At 33.9% G+C, this 15,462-nt stretch overlaps 1 protein-coding gene across 2 annotated transcripts in view; it reads right to left on the reverse strand.

Moving 5' to 3' along the window:
* Positions 1-15,462, reverse strand: part of LOC113505074 (irregular chiasm C-roughest protein-like) — a 113,224-nt gene that overhangs the window by 26,385 nt on the left and 71,377 nt on the right. For both annotated transcript variants that reach the window (XM_026887582.1, XM_026887583.1), the window contains 3 exons: positions 9,289-9,440; positions 2,681-2,772; positions 1,431-1,539 (listed from right to left, as the gene is read on the reverse strand). In XM_026887582.1, coding sequence (XP_026743383.1) covers positions 1,431-1,539; positions 2,681-2,772; positions 9,289-9,440 — 353 coding nt within the window. The remainder of the gene's footprint in view (positions 1-1,430; positions 1,540-2,680; positions 2,773-9,288; positions 9,441-15,462) is intronic.

Raw genomic sequence — 15,462 nt, forward strand, 5'->3', positions numbered from 1 at the left:
AAAAGATGGGGCGTATCGAGTCGTAAAACACCTCAAATAGAGAGCTAAGTTTTAGATTCAATTGGACGTGCAGTGTGGATTAGAATTACCAGGATGATGAAAAAAATCTACTTTGATTTTTGGGGAAAGAACCCATGTAGAATGTTCGTGAAAGGAGTACTTATATTTCAATTTACCAATTATGAACTTCACAATAAGCCTACTAAAATAATCTTGTTTTCAAGGTAATTAATTTGATACCAATTCTATTTTAAACTCGCTCTCAAAAGTTAATAAAATCAAGATGAAATTCCAAAAAGGCCCTCAACCTTAACGTTGAAACATTTCGGAACATCCTTCCAACATTAATTAATCATGTACAATCTTCAGTTCCTTCATTCACAGGTCACATTTGCAATTCAATGATATTCGTAACACAGCTCCTTAATTCCTTGTCATAAATACATAAGCCGTAAAAATACGACTGCGTTTCTGAAACAATTTTCATATTTCTATCTTCATTTTGTATTCTGGGAGTGTAGCAATATTTACTGCTCTTCCTCTGGCAGTGCTAAATCTCTACGTGTTGCAAATGGCGACACGTATACCCAATCCGAGCCCATGTCCAGCCAGTTTTGTCGATATTTTTCGGACTGCTTTCCAGTTTTTGGTCCTTTTGTTGGCGTGCGTAAAAACAATCGGTGTTCGTAAATGATTGAGTGAGTGTACTGAATTTTGGGTTGACAAGATAGTGCCCGTAAAAAAACATGGTATCTAACAAAAGGGAAAATGACGAGGAAAAAGTATTATAAATAAAGCTTTAGTAAAATGATAGTGGTAATAAATTGTTAACCAAATTAATCAAATAGGCGAAACGTTAAATATAATGAGTAGGTGTTGGATAGAAACCTAAGTAAATAGACTTGGAATTAGAATAAATATTAACAGAATACAAATATTTATTCGTATTAATTACACAATTACGACCCTAGATGCTAATTAAACAGATCTAAATTTCCCTCAGGTTTAGAATTTAACAGACCAATTCTGGTCACTTGATTGCAATTGCGGCACTTTGACAGATATTTCACTTCCCTCTAAGTCGGTTAAATATAATTGGCTTTTTTGCTTAAGGTTGGAACCTATTAATATATTGTATCCACTTAACATAGTAACCTTGCACCACCATAATATCTCATTTTACTTACTAAATCTACTAATATGTATAACATGTTACTATGATAAGTCTAGGCAATTTACAAACAGTACAAACCAAATCCATACTTAAGACAAATTTATCCATCAACTCAGCGTCCTATTTCCCTTTCACAATACAAAAATAACAAAAATCCAAGCAAGGAAATAAGTTGTCAACCAACGTTCTCATTTTCTGCACGATAAATTTAAATCTAGAGAACTTGCTCGGAATTGCAAGGTAATATTTGACTCACTTCAATTTGTATGCTTGCAGCTCTATACGCCCTGTCAGCCGTGTTCTGCGCTTGACATGTGAAGGTCTGGTTGTGGTGCTCTTGCTTTGGCGTCATCTTTATTATCGACCTGGTGAATAAAAATGTTGTTTAAAGCAGATGCAACTGTATTTGTAGTTTTAGGATCATGTTTATTATTGACATGTGTAAGGTGGATAAATGGGAATGGGATTGACTGGATTATGGATTTAGGATATACCAAAACTTGATAAGAGAGTAATGATTATTATTTTATTTATTTATCCTTTATGCACAACGTACATATGCAGAGGCATATGTCCAGCAGTGGACAGCTATAGGATGAGATGATGATGATGATAATGATAATACACAACGTGTACAGAGGCGGCCTTAATGTGTTAGGCATTCTCTAGCAGTCGACCTTAGGGTGATGCAGAGACTAATTATATTTAAAATTTTTAAGCGTCGGATAATTCATGAAACTGGAAAACTGATGACGACCGGATGAAAAAGTAATTTGGGTCTAGAAATGCCAATCAAAATAAATAGTATTTCATAAGCAAAACTCAAATACAAGATTTATAATTAAACAAATATCTAAGTCTAATTGTGAATACCTGAACAGAATTTAATTAATCAAGCACCAGATATCTTATGAAAAGCCTTAAAGATCTAAAGGTAATACAATACTCATTACATAATTCTTAAAGTATCACATCTTCAATTGTTTTCTATCTAGCAATTATTCGGATGTTCGTAAAATACTGAACTTAAAAATTCAAAATGAGATTTAGGCTCAAATTCAAACGTCAAAGGAAACAAAAGAATATTGCTTTAAGAAAACAAATTATTTTTTTTCAACGATTGTGAAACTTAATTATGGAGAATGTCGAAAAACAGAATAAATTGTATAAGGAATGACAATTATGATCCTGGGATTAGGCTTTTTTGTATTATAAATTAACTTTTTTTTATAGTCTGGTTCTGATCCCACAGCTGGGCAAAAGACTCTTTCCCTTCCCCTTTTTCTTACTGACTTCTTTATTCTTTGCGCTTTCAGGCCCTTCCTCATGTCTGACTAGATCATTCCACCACCTTCGTTGTGTAAGACCTCGGCCATGCGTAAAATAATGATAAGAAGAAATAAAATTACATATCATCAAATCTAAATGACTGTTACTTAAAAGGGAAAGATGATGATGACTATAACTAAAGCCAAATTTGAAGAAGTTATGAACAAAATATCTTACCTGGCAGTAAACCTTTGACCATCAGGCATCGGTTCGACACTATACGTCACTCCCTGCGTCAAAACTCCAGCGTTACTATCTACCCAAGTAATCTAAAACAAAGGAACAAAACAGTTACTAAGTATTCAAAGCGCCTGCCTCTACTAGATGAAATCTATATAAATGCAAAATAGTTCTTTGAGAATAGCTCGCACATTGATATAACAAAAGAAAAATATGGGTTCGTGGAAGCGTACCTAAAGATTTGCAAGGTAGATTGTCCCTATTTAGATTGAAAAAGGAAACTCACAGACACGGTTTTTGAAGTAGGCTTTGATACGATAAGTATTAACGCTGAACGATTCACCTTTGGATCAGACATACGTTGCTGATGTAGGTAAAATTTTAAAGAAAGTAGGTTTTATAGAAAATGCTAGATATAGTCCGCGGGCCCGCCAGCTACTAATTGAAAATGAATCCACGCCAACATAAAATCTGGTTATAAACTATGTACCAAGTGTCGTCTAAATCCGTTCAACTTTGTCCGTTTTGGTTATTGCGTGAAAGAGGAACAATTATCATACAAACTTTCGCTTTTATAATATTAGTAGGAAGTATGTTGATAATGACAAAAATCTTGTAAATTGATGTGAAAATAAAACTAGCTTTTGACGTTAACATGATAATTAAAACACCAGCAAGACAAAGCCAGCTCAATATAAAATTCACAACACACATTCATTATCCCGAGGGATTACCATCCCTTCTTAGGGCAAATAATTTCCGGAACTCCCGAAAACCCAATTTTCATCCGAGATATTACTTCGGCCAATCCCTAATCCTTGATTATGAAATATTTGTGCAATCAAAACGGTGCAACCTCTAAGGGCCCACAATACTGACGCAACATCATTTTCAATTTAACTCCTAATTGTACCGAGGTCCCTGGAGCGGTATACCTATTCACTCCACTTGAAGAGCTTAAATGGAATATTCTCGTGCTTAATACCGGGACAAACAAATTGACACAGAGCTAAATAAATTGGAGCGACCCAGTCTCAGCGGATTTGTTTATGTAGAATGTGACAATTTTGGATTTTTGTTGCGCGCCCCTTAATTTCTTGGTTACGTTTGGAATGAGAGTGAAATTAGTTTTTCGGGATTATTTCGCGGTTTATTAAACCTTAATAAACTTTTTTTATATTGTTATGTAGATTTAAGTGCTTATAAACGCGGAAGAACAAAGGACAGTGGCTTTGGATTAAAATTGCTTACACAAAACAATGGCAGAAGGACTCTTAGATTTCGAAGTAATTTGATAAAACCACAGTCCAGCTTTCCAAAAGGAACTCATTTTTAATCTAAAATGACATAATGAGACGCTATTCTCTTTATACCTTTTTCATTATCTTAACAACCTCGTTTACAAGACTGCTTTACCAATAAACTTATTACTTTTCTATTTTGTTTTCAAATTCCATCAATATTCATTTATCGCTTTCACCAATTGTCGGTTAAACATCATCACAAACTTTCTCATACAAGACGTCAATAGACTATCTTTCTTCTAATACATAAAATTCCCGTGTCACGATGTCAGTTACCGCACTCCTCCGAAACGGCTTAAGCGATTTTTATTAAATTTTATATGCGTATTCAGTAGGTCTGAGAATCGACCAACATTTATTTTTCATACCCCTAAGGGTTAAGGGTTGCTCACAATAAAAAAAAAAAAAATTTTTGGACGAAAGTTTGTATTTTTTATACTGTGGCACCAAAAATACATATAACTAGAAATAATTTATAAATCTAAACAACGTTTGCTGGGTCAGCTAGTAATTATATACTACTCCATTGATTTATACAGATACAATTATCTAACGCAAGAACGAAGTTGGTACAGCGCAGTGCAAATTGAAGCAAGTTGTTATCGGTGCAATTAATACCGGGCTGAATCTCAATTGCAGTATTGAATGGAATTGAAATCGAACGCACGTTCCCGATGGAACCAGACTTGTTTTAAAGGTTTGTCGAACTTACGCTTTTGAAGTTACAAGGGGCAAAGTGCCTGTGGTTTAGATGAAATTTGGGTTCATGAAGGGGAATATTTTTTGAAACTACACTTGCTGAAATTTGATGTTCTGGGATAATGAATAGTTGCAGAATATATTTAAGTAATTAGGATCATTCAAGAATTTTTCTAGTAGGATATAACTGTATTTAGAGGTAATTATAGTTATAGTGTGTTATTCCAGTACCTATGTCAGATAAAGATGAAATATTACATTTTTAATTTAGTGGTCTACCTTATCGCATTGTCATTTTTTAATGGTTTCTGCAAGGATGCTTGTAAGTATGTATAAAAAAAAATCATTTGAAGAATGTCCGAAAAAGTTAAGTAAGTTTCTTTTTAATTTAAAATACTTGATAGTTTATTTAAGAGGCTCCAGACATTTATAGATCTTCGATTTCCAAATAATCAATACCCTCACAGCCTTGTTTTACTCAGACGGTGTATATAAGATTAATGTTTGTAACTAAACCTTACATGTGAGAACTTGGTGTAGAAACTTCGATATTTTATGGGTTTATACAGAATGATTAAAGCCTTCTTTGTCCGAGGAACCAGGCTACCGCGGGAAGTAAATTAGATGAGGAAGGAAGGATTTGTTGAAGAAAGTTTTAACGATCGTTGGCAGACGAAAATTTGCAATAGTCTTCTTAGAGTTACGTCGTTTTTGGATAAAAACGGTACACTATTATTTAGGTTTCGCGGTTTGTCTGTCTTTCTATTCGTCTGTCGCCAGGGTATCTCATAAACCGTGATAGCTAGAAAGAAACCAAAAAAAAAATATGTCGCTAGTCCGCCCAGCGGTTTACTAGTTTCTTTTTGTATCCCTCTAACACTCTACCGGTTTCTTTACTGTTGTTCTAATTAACCAGATCAGTGCATTGGACATACAAATACTATCTTAAGTTAAGTCTATCTATACTAATATATAAAGCTGAAGAGTTTGTTTGTTTGTTTGTTTGAACGCGCTAATCTCAGGAACTACTGGTCCAAATTGAAAAATTCTTTTTGTGTTGAATAGACCATTCATTGAGGAAGGCTTTAGGCTATAAACCATCACGCTGCGACTAATAGGAGCGAAGATACAATGGAAAATGTGAAAAAAACAGGGCAGGTATAAATCATAACTTATATCTTCTACCCACGGGGACGAAGTCGCGGGCAACAGCTAGTACTAATATATAAAGCTGAAGAGTTTGTTTGTTTGAACGCGCTTATCTCAGGAACGACTAGGTCGAATTCAAAAATTATTTTTGTGTTGAACAGACCACTTATTAAGGAAGGCTATAGGCTATAAATAACATTACGCTGCGACTAATAGGAGCGAAGATACAATGGAAAATGTGGAAAATACGGGGAAAATTGCAACCACGTGGACGAAGTCGCGGGCAACAGCTAGTTGATAGATACAGGTCAGATACCCAAAAGCTTCTAGTCGGCATCCATCAGAATTCAGTGAAGTTAGAAGTCGGCTCCATACTTTGTTCAATGGTCCAAGAGCTCTAATGCCACTACCATGTACTCCAAGATCACCTAAACTTCAGTTTACAATATATGTACTAGCACCAAAGTATATACGTGTATACTAAACCTATTATACGAAATATCTGGTCCAAATTTCTAAGCTTGTATCCCGTGTTGTAAATTTCATTCCAAACAGTTTGTGTTTCTTGAAAATCCGTATCGAGTTTCTCATATTTTGAGATCATTCTTCATACTTCAGTACAAGTACTCTGTACACGTGCCTCTTTCATATTTCACATGTCGATAAATAGGTCAGAATTTCAAACGTTCTCCTGATATTGGGAATACTAAGTGAAGTTTCGATTCAGTTAGTTTTCAAAGAAAAATTTGCACATGTCTGTATTGAAGTCAATAAGGTTGAAATGTTCTTTGATTCTTTTTTCTCTGTTTATTTCGAATAGTCTGAACAAGTGTTATCTATGTTCAGATTAACTTTTATTACACTAGCTTGTGCCATGACTTTTTCTACGTGGAATTTAACAATAGTTAAACAGCTAAATCATTTAAACGAAAAAATATTTAGGCAACGACTTCAAAATTTTAATCGCCCCAGAATCTATTAAGATAATTTATGAAAGAATTTTATTAGAGAATAATAGATGTTCGAGAAAGTATTAACGAGAATTATTGCGAAAAAAAACGTATTTCATGAATAGGTGAAGGTATTTGCGGCAAGCCTGCAAAATTTAATTTAAGTAGTGACATTGATTAATTATTATTATCAACGCTTAGAAATTTGGGTGACAACTGGGAAAATATTGCTACGAAAATATCCGTAACGACTTCAATTAGTTTCTTTGCTAACGTTTGGGCTTGAACTAAAAATGTAATGAAAGTCACTGCAAAACATTTTGGGATGTTCCTTATTATTCTGACCTTAACTTTGAGCAGATGATGGTTAAAAGTTTTCTATAATTGTTAACCTAACCCCATGTAAAAAGCGACAATCATATTTTTTCCGGAAAATCGTCTTCTGTTCCAACATTCATATCTTACTCGCAGATAAAATGGCTTATGAACAGGGTGGTCTTTTTTTGTTTCACCGTTTACGCATCAATAACATCATCACTAACTTCTTCATCCAAGCATTCTAATAATTGTCTTACAAGAACTAAACATACACGTGCATTTGTCTATATTATGAACAGGGGGGTCTGTTTGTTTTTTATCTTCTACGTATCAATAATAACTACGTCATCCGAGCATTCTAATAATTGTCTTACATTATCTAAATTTTACACTTGCATTTGTCTATATTGGAGTGCATCAAATAAGTCTACATCAAGACATTAGTAGGGATGCAGTGACGAAAGCGAACAAAGGTATTTTAGTATAGCTTCAAGTGGAAATTCATGTTCACATCCTAGGATCTAGCGTAATTGTTACGTGTGGAGTACATTATACTGTCTTGTACGGGAACCTAACTATACGGTACGAGGAAATACATTTTTAAGGATTCCTTTAATTTGAGTGATATGTTCAGGGTTCTTGCCTATTAGGTTGTTTTTTCCTTGATGTTTAATTATGAGAAAGATTAGATAAAATGATTTGAAATTTGGTTTTTTAAGATATTTAATGAGGCAACGATGTCCGACCCTTTGCTACTGGTGTGAATCTCATGAACCGTGATAACACAGTTGAAATTTTCACATATGACGTTTTCTATTGCCGCTATAAGAACAAATAGTAAAAATTAAGATCGAGGTTAAGCAACAGCACTATATTTTTCTATAATGCCTCAGTTTTTGGCTTATATTTCACATCTTACAGTGATTTGTTATCCCAGGAATGTCAATGCGTCAATGAACGGTTTTCACATTAATAAATACTAAAAAATAAACGAATATTTTAACATTGTCATAATTGTATTATTATTAAATAGTTTCAAAAAGGAAACAGTGACTAACAACCCGAAATATAATAATCACATTATTTTCAGTCGATAATAATGTTCGAACACCGATATTTTACTATAAACATAATTACAAAAATTAAAGATAACTCAACCAAAATCGACGACGAAGCTATTTTAATAATAAATATCCTGATAATAATTATAAACGCGAAATTGTTAAGTGTGGAAGTTTGTTCCTCTTCCACGCAAAAACCACTGAACGGATTTAGACGAAACTTTGCTACACAGATAGTTTATAATCAGGATTAACATAGGACAGATTTTATCCTAATTTCTCGTTAACGTGGGATCGTTTTTGATATAAAGCGGCCGAGCCTAACTGGTTTTAATAATGAATATTATTGTAATAAAGTAGGTCACGTTAAAGTATTTTTGCGAAAACATTTCATATTTATTTAAGTAAATTAAGAGTATAAAAGCTTCGCGTTGTTTAATTACTCATTTATTCAGATTGCATGAATGAATAATATTGTCTCAATCGGGGACGATCAATCAATGATTGTCAGTTTTGATCAGTCGACATTACGATATTATGCTGGATTTTACTATCCGGCAAAAATTTTCTTTTGTTTCTCTTTTTGAGGTTTGTTTCAGGAATCTTGCTATATAGTTCCTTAGACCAGTTGCATTTCTCCAGATTGAACCCTATTATAATCGACCACAGTATTTTAATAGATGATTTTAGTTGCACCTGTAAATTTTATCTCAGCAGCGTCTTCGATGGCTCTAAAGCCCTATACGCTTCGATTTTTTTATTAGTGATTCCATCAACATCATGTTTTAGTGTCTTCAAGAGCTGGTTTTGCTTTTACTTGCAAAAATACAATTCACATACACAAATAACAATCAGAATTGTATCAGATTATGTAATTTTAATTCTCAACTGATGCATGAAGCCTAAAAAAGTTATACTATTTTTCTTAGAGACATAGCCGCGTGGTTGAGGTCAGCACGCAAAAACCACCATCCCCGTTTAGATCAAGCATTGTGTGATTCACGAATGCCTGTCTGGGTGTCTTTGTGAATACGAATGTACGAATGAAACACCCCGCGACACTAGGATAAAAATCGTTAATGCGGAACTCATTTTAAATATTAATATTAATAATATTCTGTTACCTCAGCCGGCGGCTTCCCTCCTATAGAGACGCACTCCAGTTTAATATTCCTGTCTTCTATAGTCGAGAAGTAGTTCCCTTCGATGATACGAGGTGGCTCTGGTGGTACCAACACAGTCAGCTGTGCGTATCGAGATCGGATGGCTGGTTCTCCTGGAGGACAAAAAAGGGAATATTTAAAATCATTTTTTGGATTCTTATTACCTGGGATATTTGGGTTGCTTAGGTTATGTTAATTGTCGTGATAGGTTTGTGGTGGTGCTATTGAATGATTGAGTGATCCCAAAACAAGCAAGTATTAATGTGACTTTTTTAAGTTATACCTATGTACTTTCTTAATTATTCTAAGACACTATTGACATCGGTGAAGAAAAACATCGGGCATAAAACCTAGATTGCAAATATCGGAATTTATAATCGCTAACTTGTAGTGAGCTAGCGTGGTCGTCAATGCTCAAGCTTCCCATTATAGAAGAAGGTCTGTGTCTAGGTTCAGTGGGTCATATATTGGTTGATATTGTTATAGGTTATGTTAAACATGCTTAGTAATTATTTCTTCCAGTATTGTCAGTTATAATTTGAAGAGTTTGTTATTGCGTAAATGAGACAAAAAAAAGTCCAACAGCAAAAAGTGCATTCTCAAAATTAGGTATTATAGTTTATACCTATTCACAATTTGATTTTTCTAAGTATTGATTTTATAACATTTTCTATTCAGTTTATTTACAAACACCTTTTGATCAATTATCCCTGATAAAAGTTTCAGTCGCATGATAGAAAACTAAAACAAACTCGATTAAAAAAAATGTAATAGAACAAAGTAAAATATGAATTGTTTAATTTATTCAAAAGTTTACAAACTAGCGCTATTAAAATCATTAACATTTTAATAACCTTAGTTAATCATAAAACTTTTGCCTTTACAATATCTATGGAACTTGTTCTTAACTGAAAACCGTTTAACTACACAAGTTCTTTGGATACAAAAGAAAAAGTGAACAAATACAAGTTTTTTATAATTAGTAAAGTCGTTGTGAATAAAAACCTGGTCAAATGCGAGTTGAACTCCCGATACTATGGGTCCGGTATAAACAGGCTTACGATAAACAAATATGCAACATAAGTAAGCCATCCAAATATATGACCGTACCAAACGTTGCTTAACCGCGATATTTATTTTCATCATTGTTTCAGAAATACATCATTAGTAAAAATAATTGTCTAACTAATACGGATCATGAGATTTTGGTGAGCGGACAAAGAGACAGCGGAATTTCAGTGATAGGATTTCGTTTTTACCATTTCGGTGCGGTACCCTAAAAAGTAAAAGTTTGAGTAATGAACTGAGACTAAACGATTAAGTTAAACGGTATGTTAGGAATTTGTTTTTTTTTTTTTATTCTGCAAATAGGATATTTTTTATCACTTTTACATGTCTTTTTTGAGAACGATGGAGCCGACATTTCCTAGCTGACTACCCTAAGAAGAAATGTCGAAACAAACTCAGGGGTCGCAGTCTCTTTTAAAGTCCAGGTAATCCAGGTCCAGGAATTACTGTATGACAATGATACTCGAAAGTTTAGTTACCGACTGAATGTTTCCAAATCAATTTTATACATAGGTGCAAGCTTAATTCCTCTTATACTATTCCTGGGACTTTAATTTTTTTGGTTTCTTAGGTTTACGCGTTGTGTGAATGATAGACATTGAAATGAAACTACTTTTACGGATTTTATCGCGGTTTTATTTTTGATTTTAGTTCCCGACAGTCTGCCCGTGACCATGATACCTGCAAAGGTGTCGAAATGTCGGGAACTAAAATTCAAAAATTAAACCGCGATAAAATCCGTAAAAGTAGTTTCATTTTAATTTTTTTTTGTTTTTTTTTCAATCCATTTTTTTAGTACTAAAAATTCCTGATTTTAATCTCTTTAAAATTGAATACACTTCTAGTAATTTTTTGTCGAATATTAAAAAAGCTCAAACGAAACTGCTTTTTCACATCGAATTGAAACCAAAATCTTAAATCCATATCTAATTTAGTAACAAAAAAATTAGTCCGTATTAATTACTGAAAAACTAAACAAACAAGAATTCAACGAACGAAAATAAACGCGAACAACTCATTACACCATTTTGCAGTCACGAAATTAAATCCAATAAAGTAAGAAGGAAGTTTGTAAATTCGCGGTTGGATCACAATTTAATACAAGGGGGCTTGGAGACAATGCCTTGCCTTGCCCCCGGATAGTTTCTTCACAACCCAAGCCAAAGTTTGTGAAGTTAAATAGTGCAAAGTTGTACAATTTAGCCGCAAGACTGTTGTCCGTAGTAAGGCTTCGCTGATAAAAAACAAAGTTACCACAGTTAGTTTCATGTAAATTGTGGTCCTTTTCTTCATGGTTCGTTCTTTCCGGTCCTTTTTTCCAAAGTTTCTTGGTGTACGAATTAATTTGAAGCTCCATAGGGACCTTCTGATCTCCAAGGAAAATATGTATCGTTTCTTTATTGCTTACTCCGTTTTCCTTATTCCTTGCTCTGGTGAAATTATTATATTGGTTTTGTTGGTACTTTTGTTCTTTCATAAAGTAAACGAGAGTAAATTCTGTTTATTACGGATATAAGTTTTAGCTGTTTGCACAAGCTGTGTAACATACATGTATCTCGTACAAACGCTGGGTCTCGGAACAAATATCTGTTTGTATTTACCCTTTGCGGTTTCTAAATCTGGGACCATAACTCAAAAGGGGAACGCTCGGCTACTGCGGCAAATGAATATTTCTTATGAGTATTACGTCACTGCAGATTTAGGCAAGATATCTGAGGCAAACTTAGGCATAGTAAAAACTGAAAACGGAGGTACAGATTGTTGTATTTTGGAACTAGGTTCAATAATTTGAAGTGCTACTTGCCTGAAATAGCAACTTGATTATTAGGATGTAATTTAGTAGATGATGGTAGTTTTCTCATGATCTAATAAAAATATTATTTGATGATACCACAAGGCAATGTTAAGGAACAAGAACAGGTACTTTAAGAACTTGAAGATGAAATAAATTTGATCAATAAGAATACAGATGCGAACAAATTACACGAGACATAATTAAGAATTAACGCAATACAATCTGCTGATATTAATTAATCCGAGCAAAGAAATGACATTAACACATGAAAACGTAATTAACATAAATACAAATAGAACCGTACGCATGGAGATGGGAACAGTCGAAAATGTTTCAAGAATTGTAAAGCGGTTAAATTTATTCTAATCTAAAACCGACTTTGCTAAACACGGGGCTTATTATTAAGATACAGGATTTGTTCCCAACGGTACCGTTTCAACCATTTCTACTGAACGGAATATTCTAGAAATTCGCAGTAATTATCGTTTCAAATTCTAGTTTCCGTACGAATTTGTATTAAAGGTTTATTTCGTAATCATCTTTGTTTGAAATTGAGAAAATGTTTAACTGTTGGCTTGTCATATTTTGGTTCTGGATTTAGTGGGCCATTCTTCTTCTGCCCGGCTTGTTCTCAATGAATACTTTATTATCTTATTCTGTTTATAATACTCTTAATTTTAGATTTCTTTTTAATTGTCTTACTCTCAGTAATTCATCTTAGTTTATAACGCCTTTATTGTTTACGATAATTAAAAAAAAAAACTGGTCAATTGCAAGGCGAGTACTTTACACTGTGGAGTTTGTGCTATAGGCAAGCAGGCTTAAGACAGACATGTGTGTTGAGTGCAAAATACACTTGTAGCCCACCCTTAAGTTCATTTGCGTTGCTTATTTCTGGTATTTGTTGTTATAGCAGCAACAATAATACCTCTGACAATTGGAAGTGTCTAGCTATCATGTTTTGTGAAATACAGCCTGTCGACGGATGACGACTGTGGACTTTCAGTAATAGGTTCCCATTTTACCTTTTTGACACAGAACCCTAAAAACAACGAAACAACTTTGATCATATTCCAAATTCGGGCAAAGTAAATTAAAGAAAAACTCCTTCACAAAAAAGCAATATTAAGATACTTTTGAATATTTCAGTATAAAAACATCCAGAACCAAAAGAAAAACAGTTAATTTGAATTCTTCATAAACAAACTTTTCGCAAAGATAACTAAGATCAAATGAACAAACGTGAACAATCCTCAGCGTAATTAAAAATGAAGTCAATAAAGCCACAAGACTCAGCCAACGTGAGATTACTTAAGATACAAACCTAAATCTTGAGACAAAAGCTGAATAACCCATAAGGGCTTCCTAAGACGAGATAAGAACACTAGCAGGGACATTTCAAAGGAAAAGAGAAATTTATCAAAGGTTACGGTTTTCACAAAGAGTAATGTAAATTAATATTATAGACCTTTTCGTTTGCATTTGAATAGAGACTCCACTCGGAGTTAAAAGGATCGAAGCACTTGAAATTTCTGAGTTAGCTTTTAATAAATTCGTATTTATATCTTGAGATAATGCTAGAGAAATTATCTGGATTACTTTGAGAGGTTTGTTCGAGTGCGCAAAGGTATCATGGACTGTTTTGAGAAGGAATTTTGACGATCAAATTATGTACCAAAGGCTTCAAACAAATTAGATTTTGGATCAAGTTTTACGTCTATTGATCCATAATTATATTGTGAGGTTTTAGTTTTCTCTTCCTTCTCTGCTCTTTTCTTTTCCCAGTTATTTGGGGTTGGGTCGGGTATCCTACCTAGGTTGCTTTTTAGGCTAATTATTAATGAGTATCTTTGCGAACTATTTTTCTCACCGGATTAGAGGCCGTCTACCTATTTAAGGCAGATCGCAATTCACATGGTCCTCGCAATTTTTTGGTATGTCGATGTCGGTACCATCCGTGATGGATTTTGAAACTAGTACAAAAGATAATAATACAATAGACGTAATAAGTTTTAATGTATTCAAATTCCTTCATAGTATTCTTGAGACTACACAAAAAGATTCCTCCAAAATTAATTCTTATCCTAAAGAGATCGTCAGTGGCGAAAAATGCAAATCAGACATTACGAAATTACAAAACAAAAATGGAAACGAAATGGAAGGGTTGCGGTTGAATTAAATACTAATTTAGGTTGGCCACAAAACGAAATTTACATAAAATAACAGGAATTGTTGAAAAATAAGCTGAAATAAATCAACGCTGATAGCGGTGGGACAGTTGAAATACTGTTTATTCATGCCAAGTTATTATTTTTCCTCTGCCTAGCCTTTTCAGGCTTTATTAGGGCTGGTTTATAGTCTTACAGTACTCAGTCGTCTCATATAATATTCGGTATAGGTAGAATTACGTTATTTTTGCTAAATTGAGCACTTCTTTAACCTCCAAATTTTCAGATAGCTTCAAACAATTAAGTCCACTGCTGGAGATAGGCCTTCCCCACAACACCCGGTCCTTAGCCTTCCGCACTCAGTCTGAGCCAGCTGCCTTTTTTATGTGATCGGTAGCACCTAGACCCTTAATTTTGATTCATATATCTCAATACTAAGCAAAGACCTCTTCCAAAACTTTTCACGATTCTCTATCTCGAGCCACTTAGTACCACCCCACGCGGTATGCAACAAATTACCCTACCCAAAAATAGCACAATTGTTTCACTGGAAGTAGACAAGGTTACGTTTACTAAATAACCAGTTTAAGCACCAACATCTAATAAATCTAGATACGCCACACCTAACCTTGACGTGTAAGCTGACTAGATCCTCATACGTCAAAAGCTTACAGTATCTGACATATTGATCATAGAACAGTTGAACCGATTCTTGGCAATCCGACATGTTGAAGAGGATAAAGATAGAATTTTTGAATCTGTTCTAAATGTACGAACGGTGTATGGTTTTTGTAGACGTTGAAGTAAACTGTATATAGTTTTTAGCGTATCTTAAGGAAGCCAGGAAATTAAGGCCATAGATGAGAATCAAATATGAAGCACAGTTTTAAAAATATGACTCAAAGAGTAACTAACTAACAAAAATATTGGAAACGATCGACGCTTTATCAATCTTACCAGAAGCATTGAGGTATCCTATAGATTAAGAAAGAGATGAATAGACGTAAAGATGGATTATAGAAACAAACAATCGGATTTTTTTACGAAACAAACTTCAGGAATCCATCAGTTCGGATTACAAGCGCCTAAAAATATAAAAATATC

This window comes from Trichoplusia ni, chromosome 24 (assembly GCF_003590095.1).
Source record: "Trichoplusia ni isolate ovarian cell line Hi5 chromosome 24, tn1, whole genome shotgun sequence".
Taxonomy (NCBI): Eukaryota; Metazoa; Arthropoda; class Insecta; order Lepidoptera; family Noctuidae; genus Trichoplusia; species Trichoplusia ni.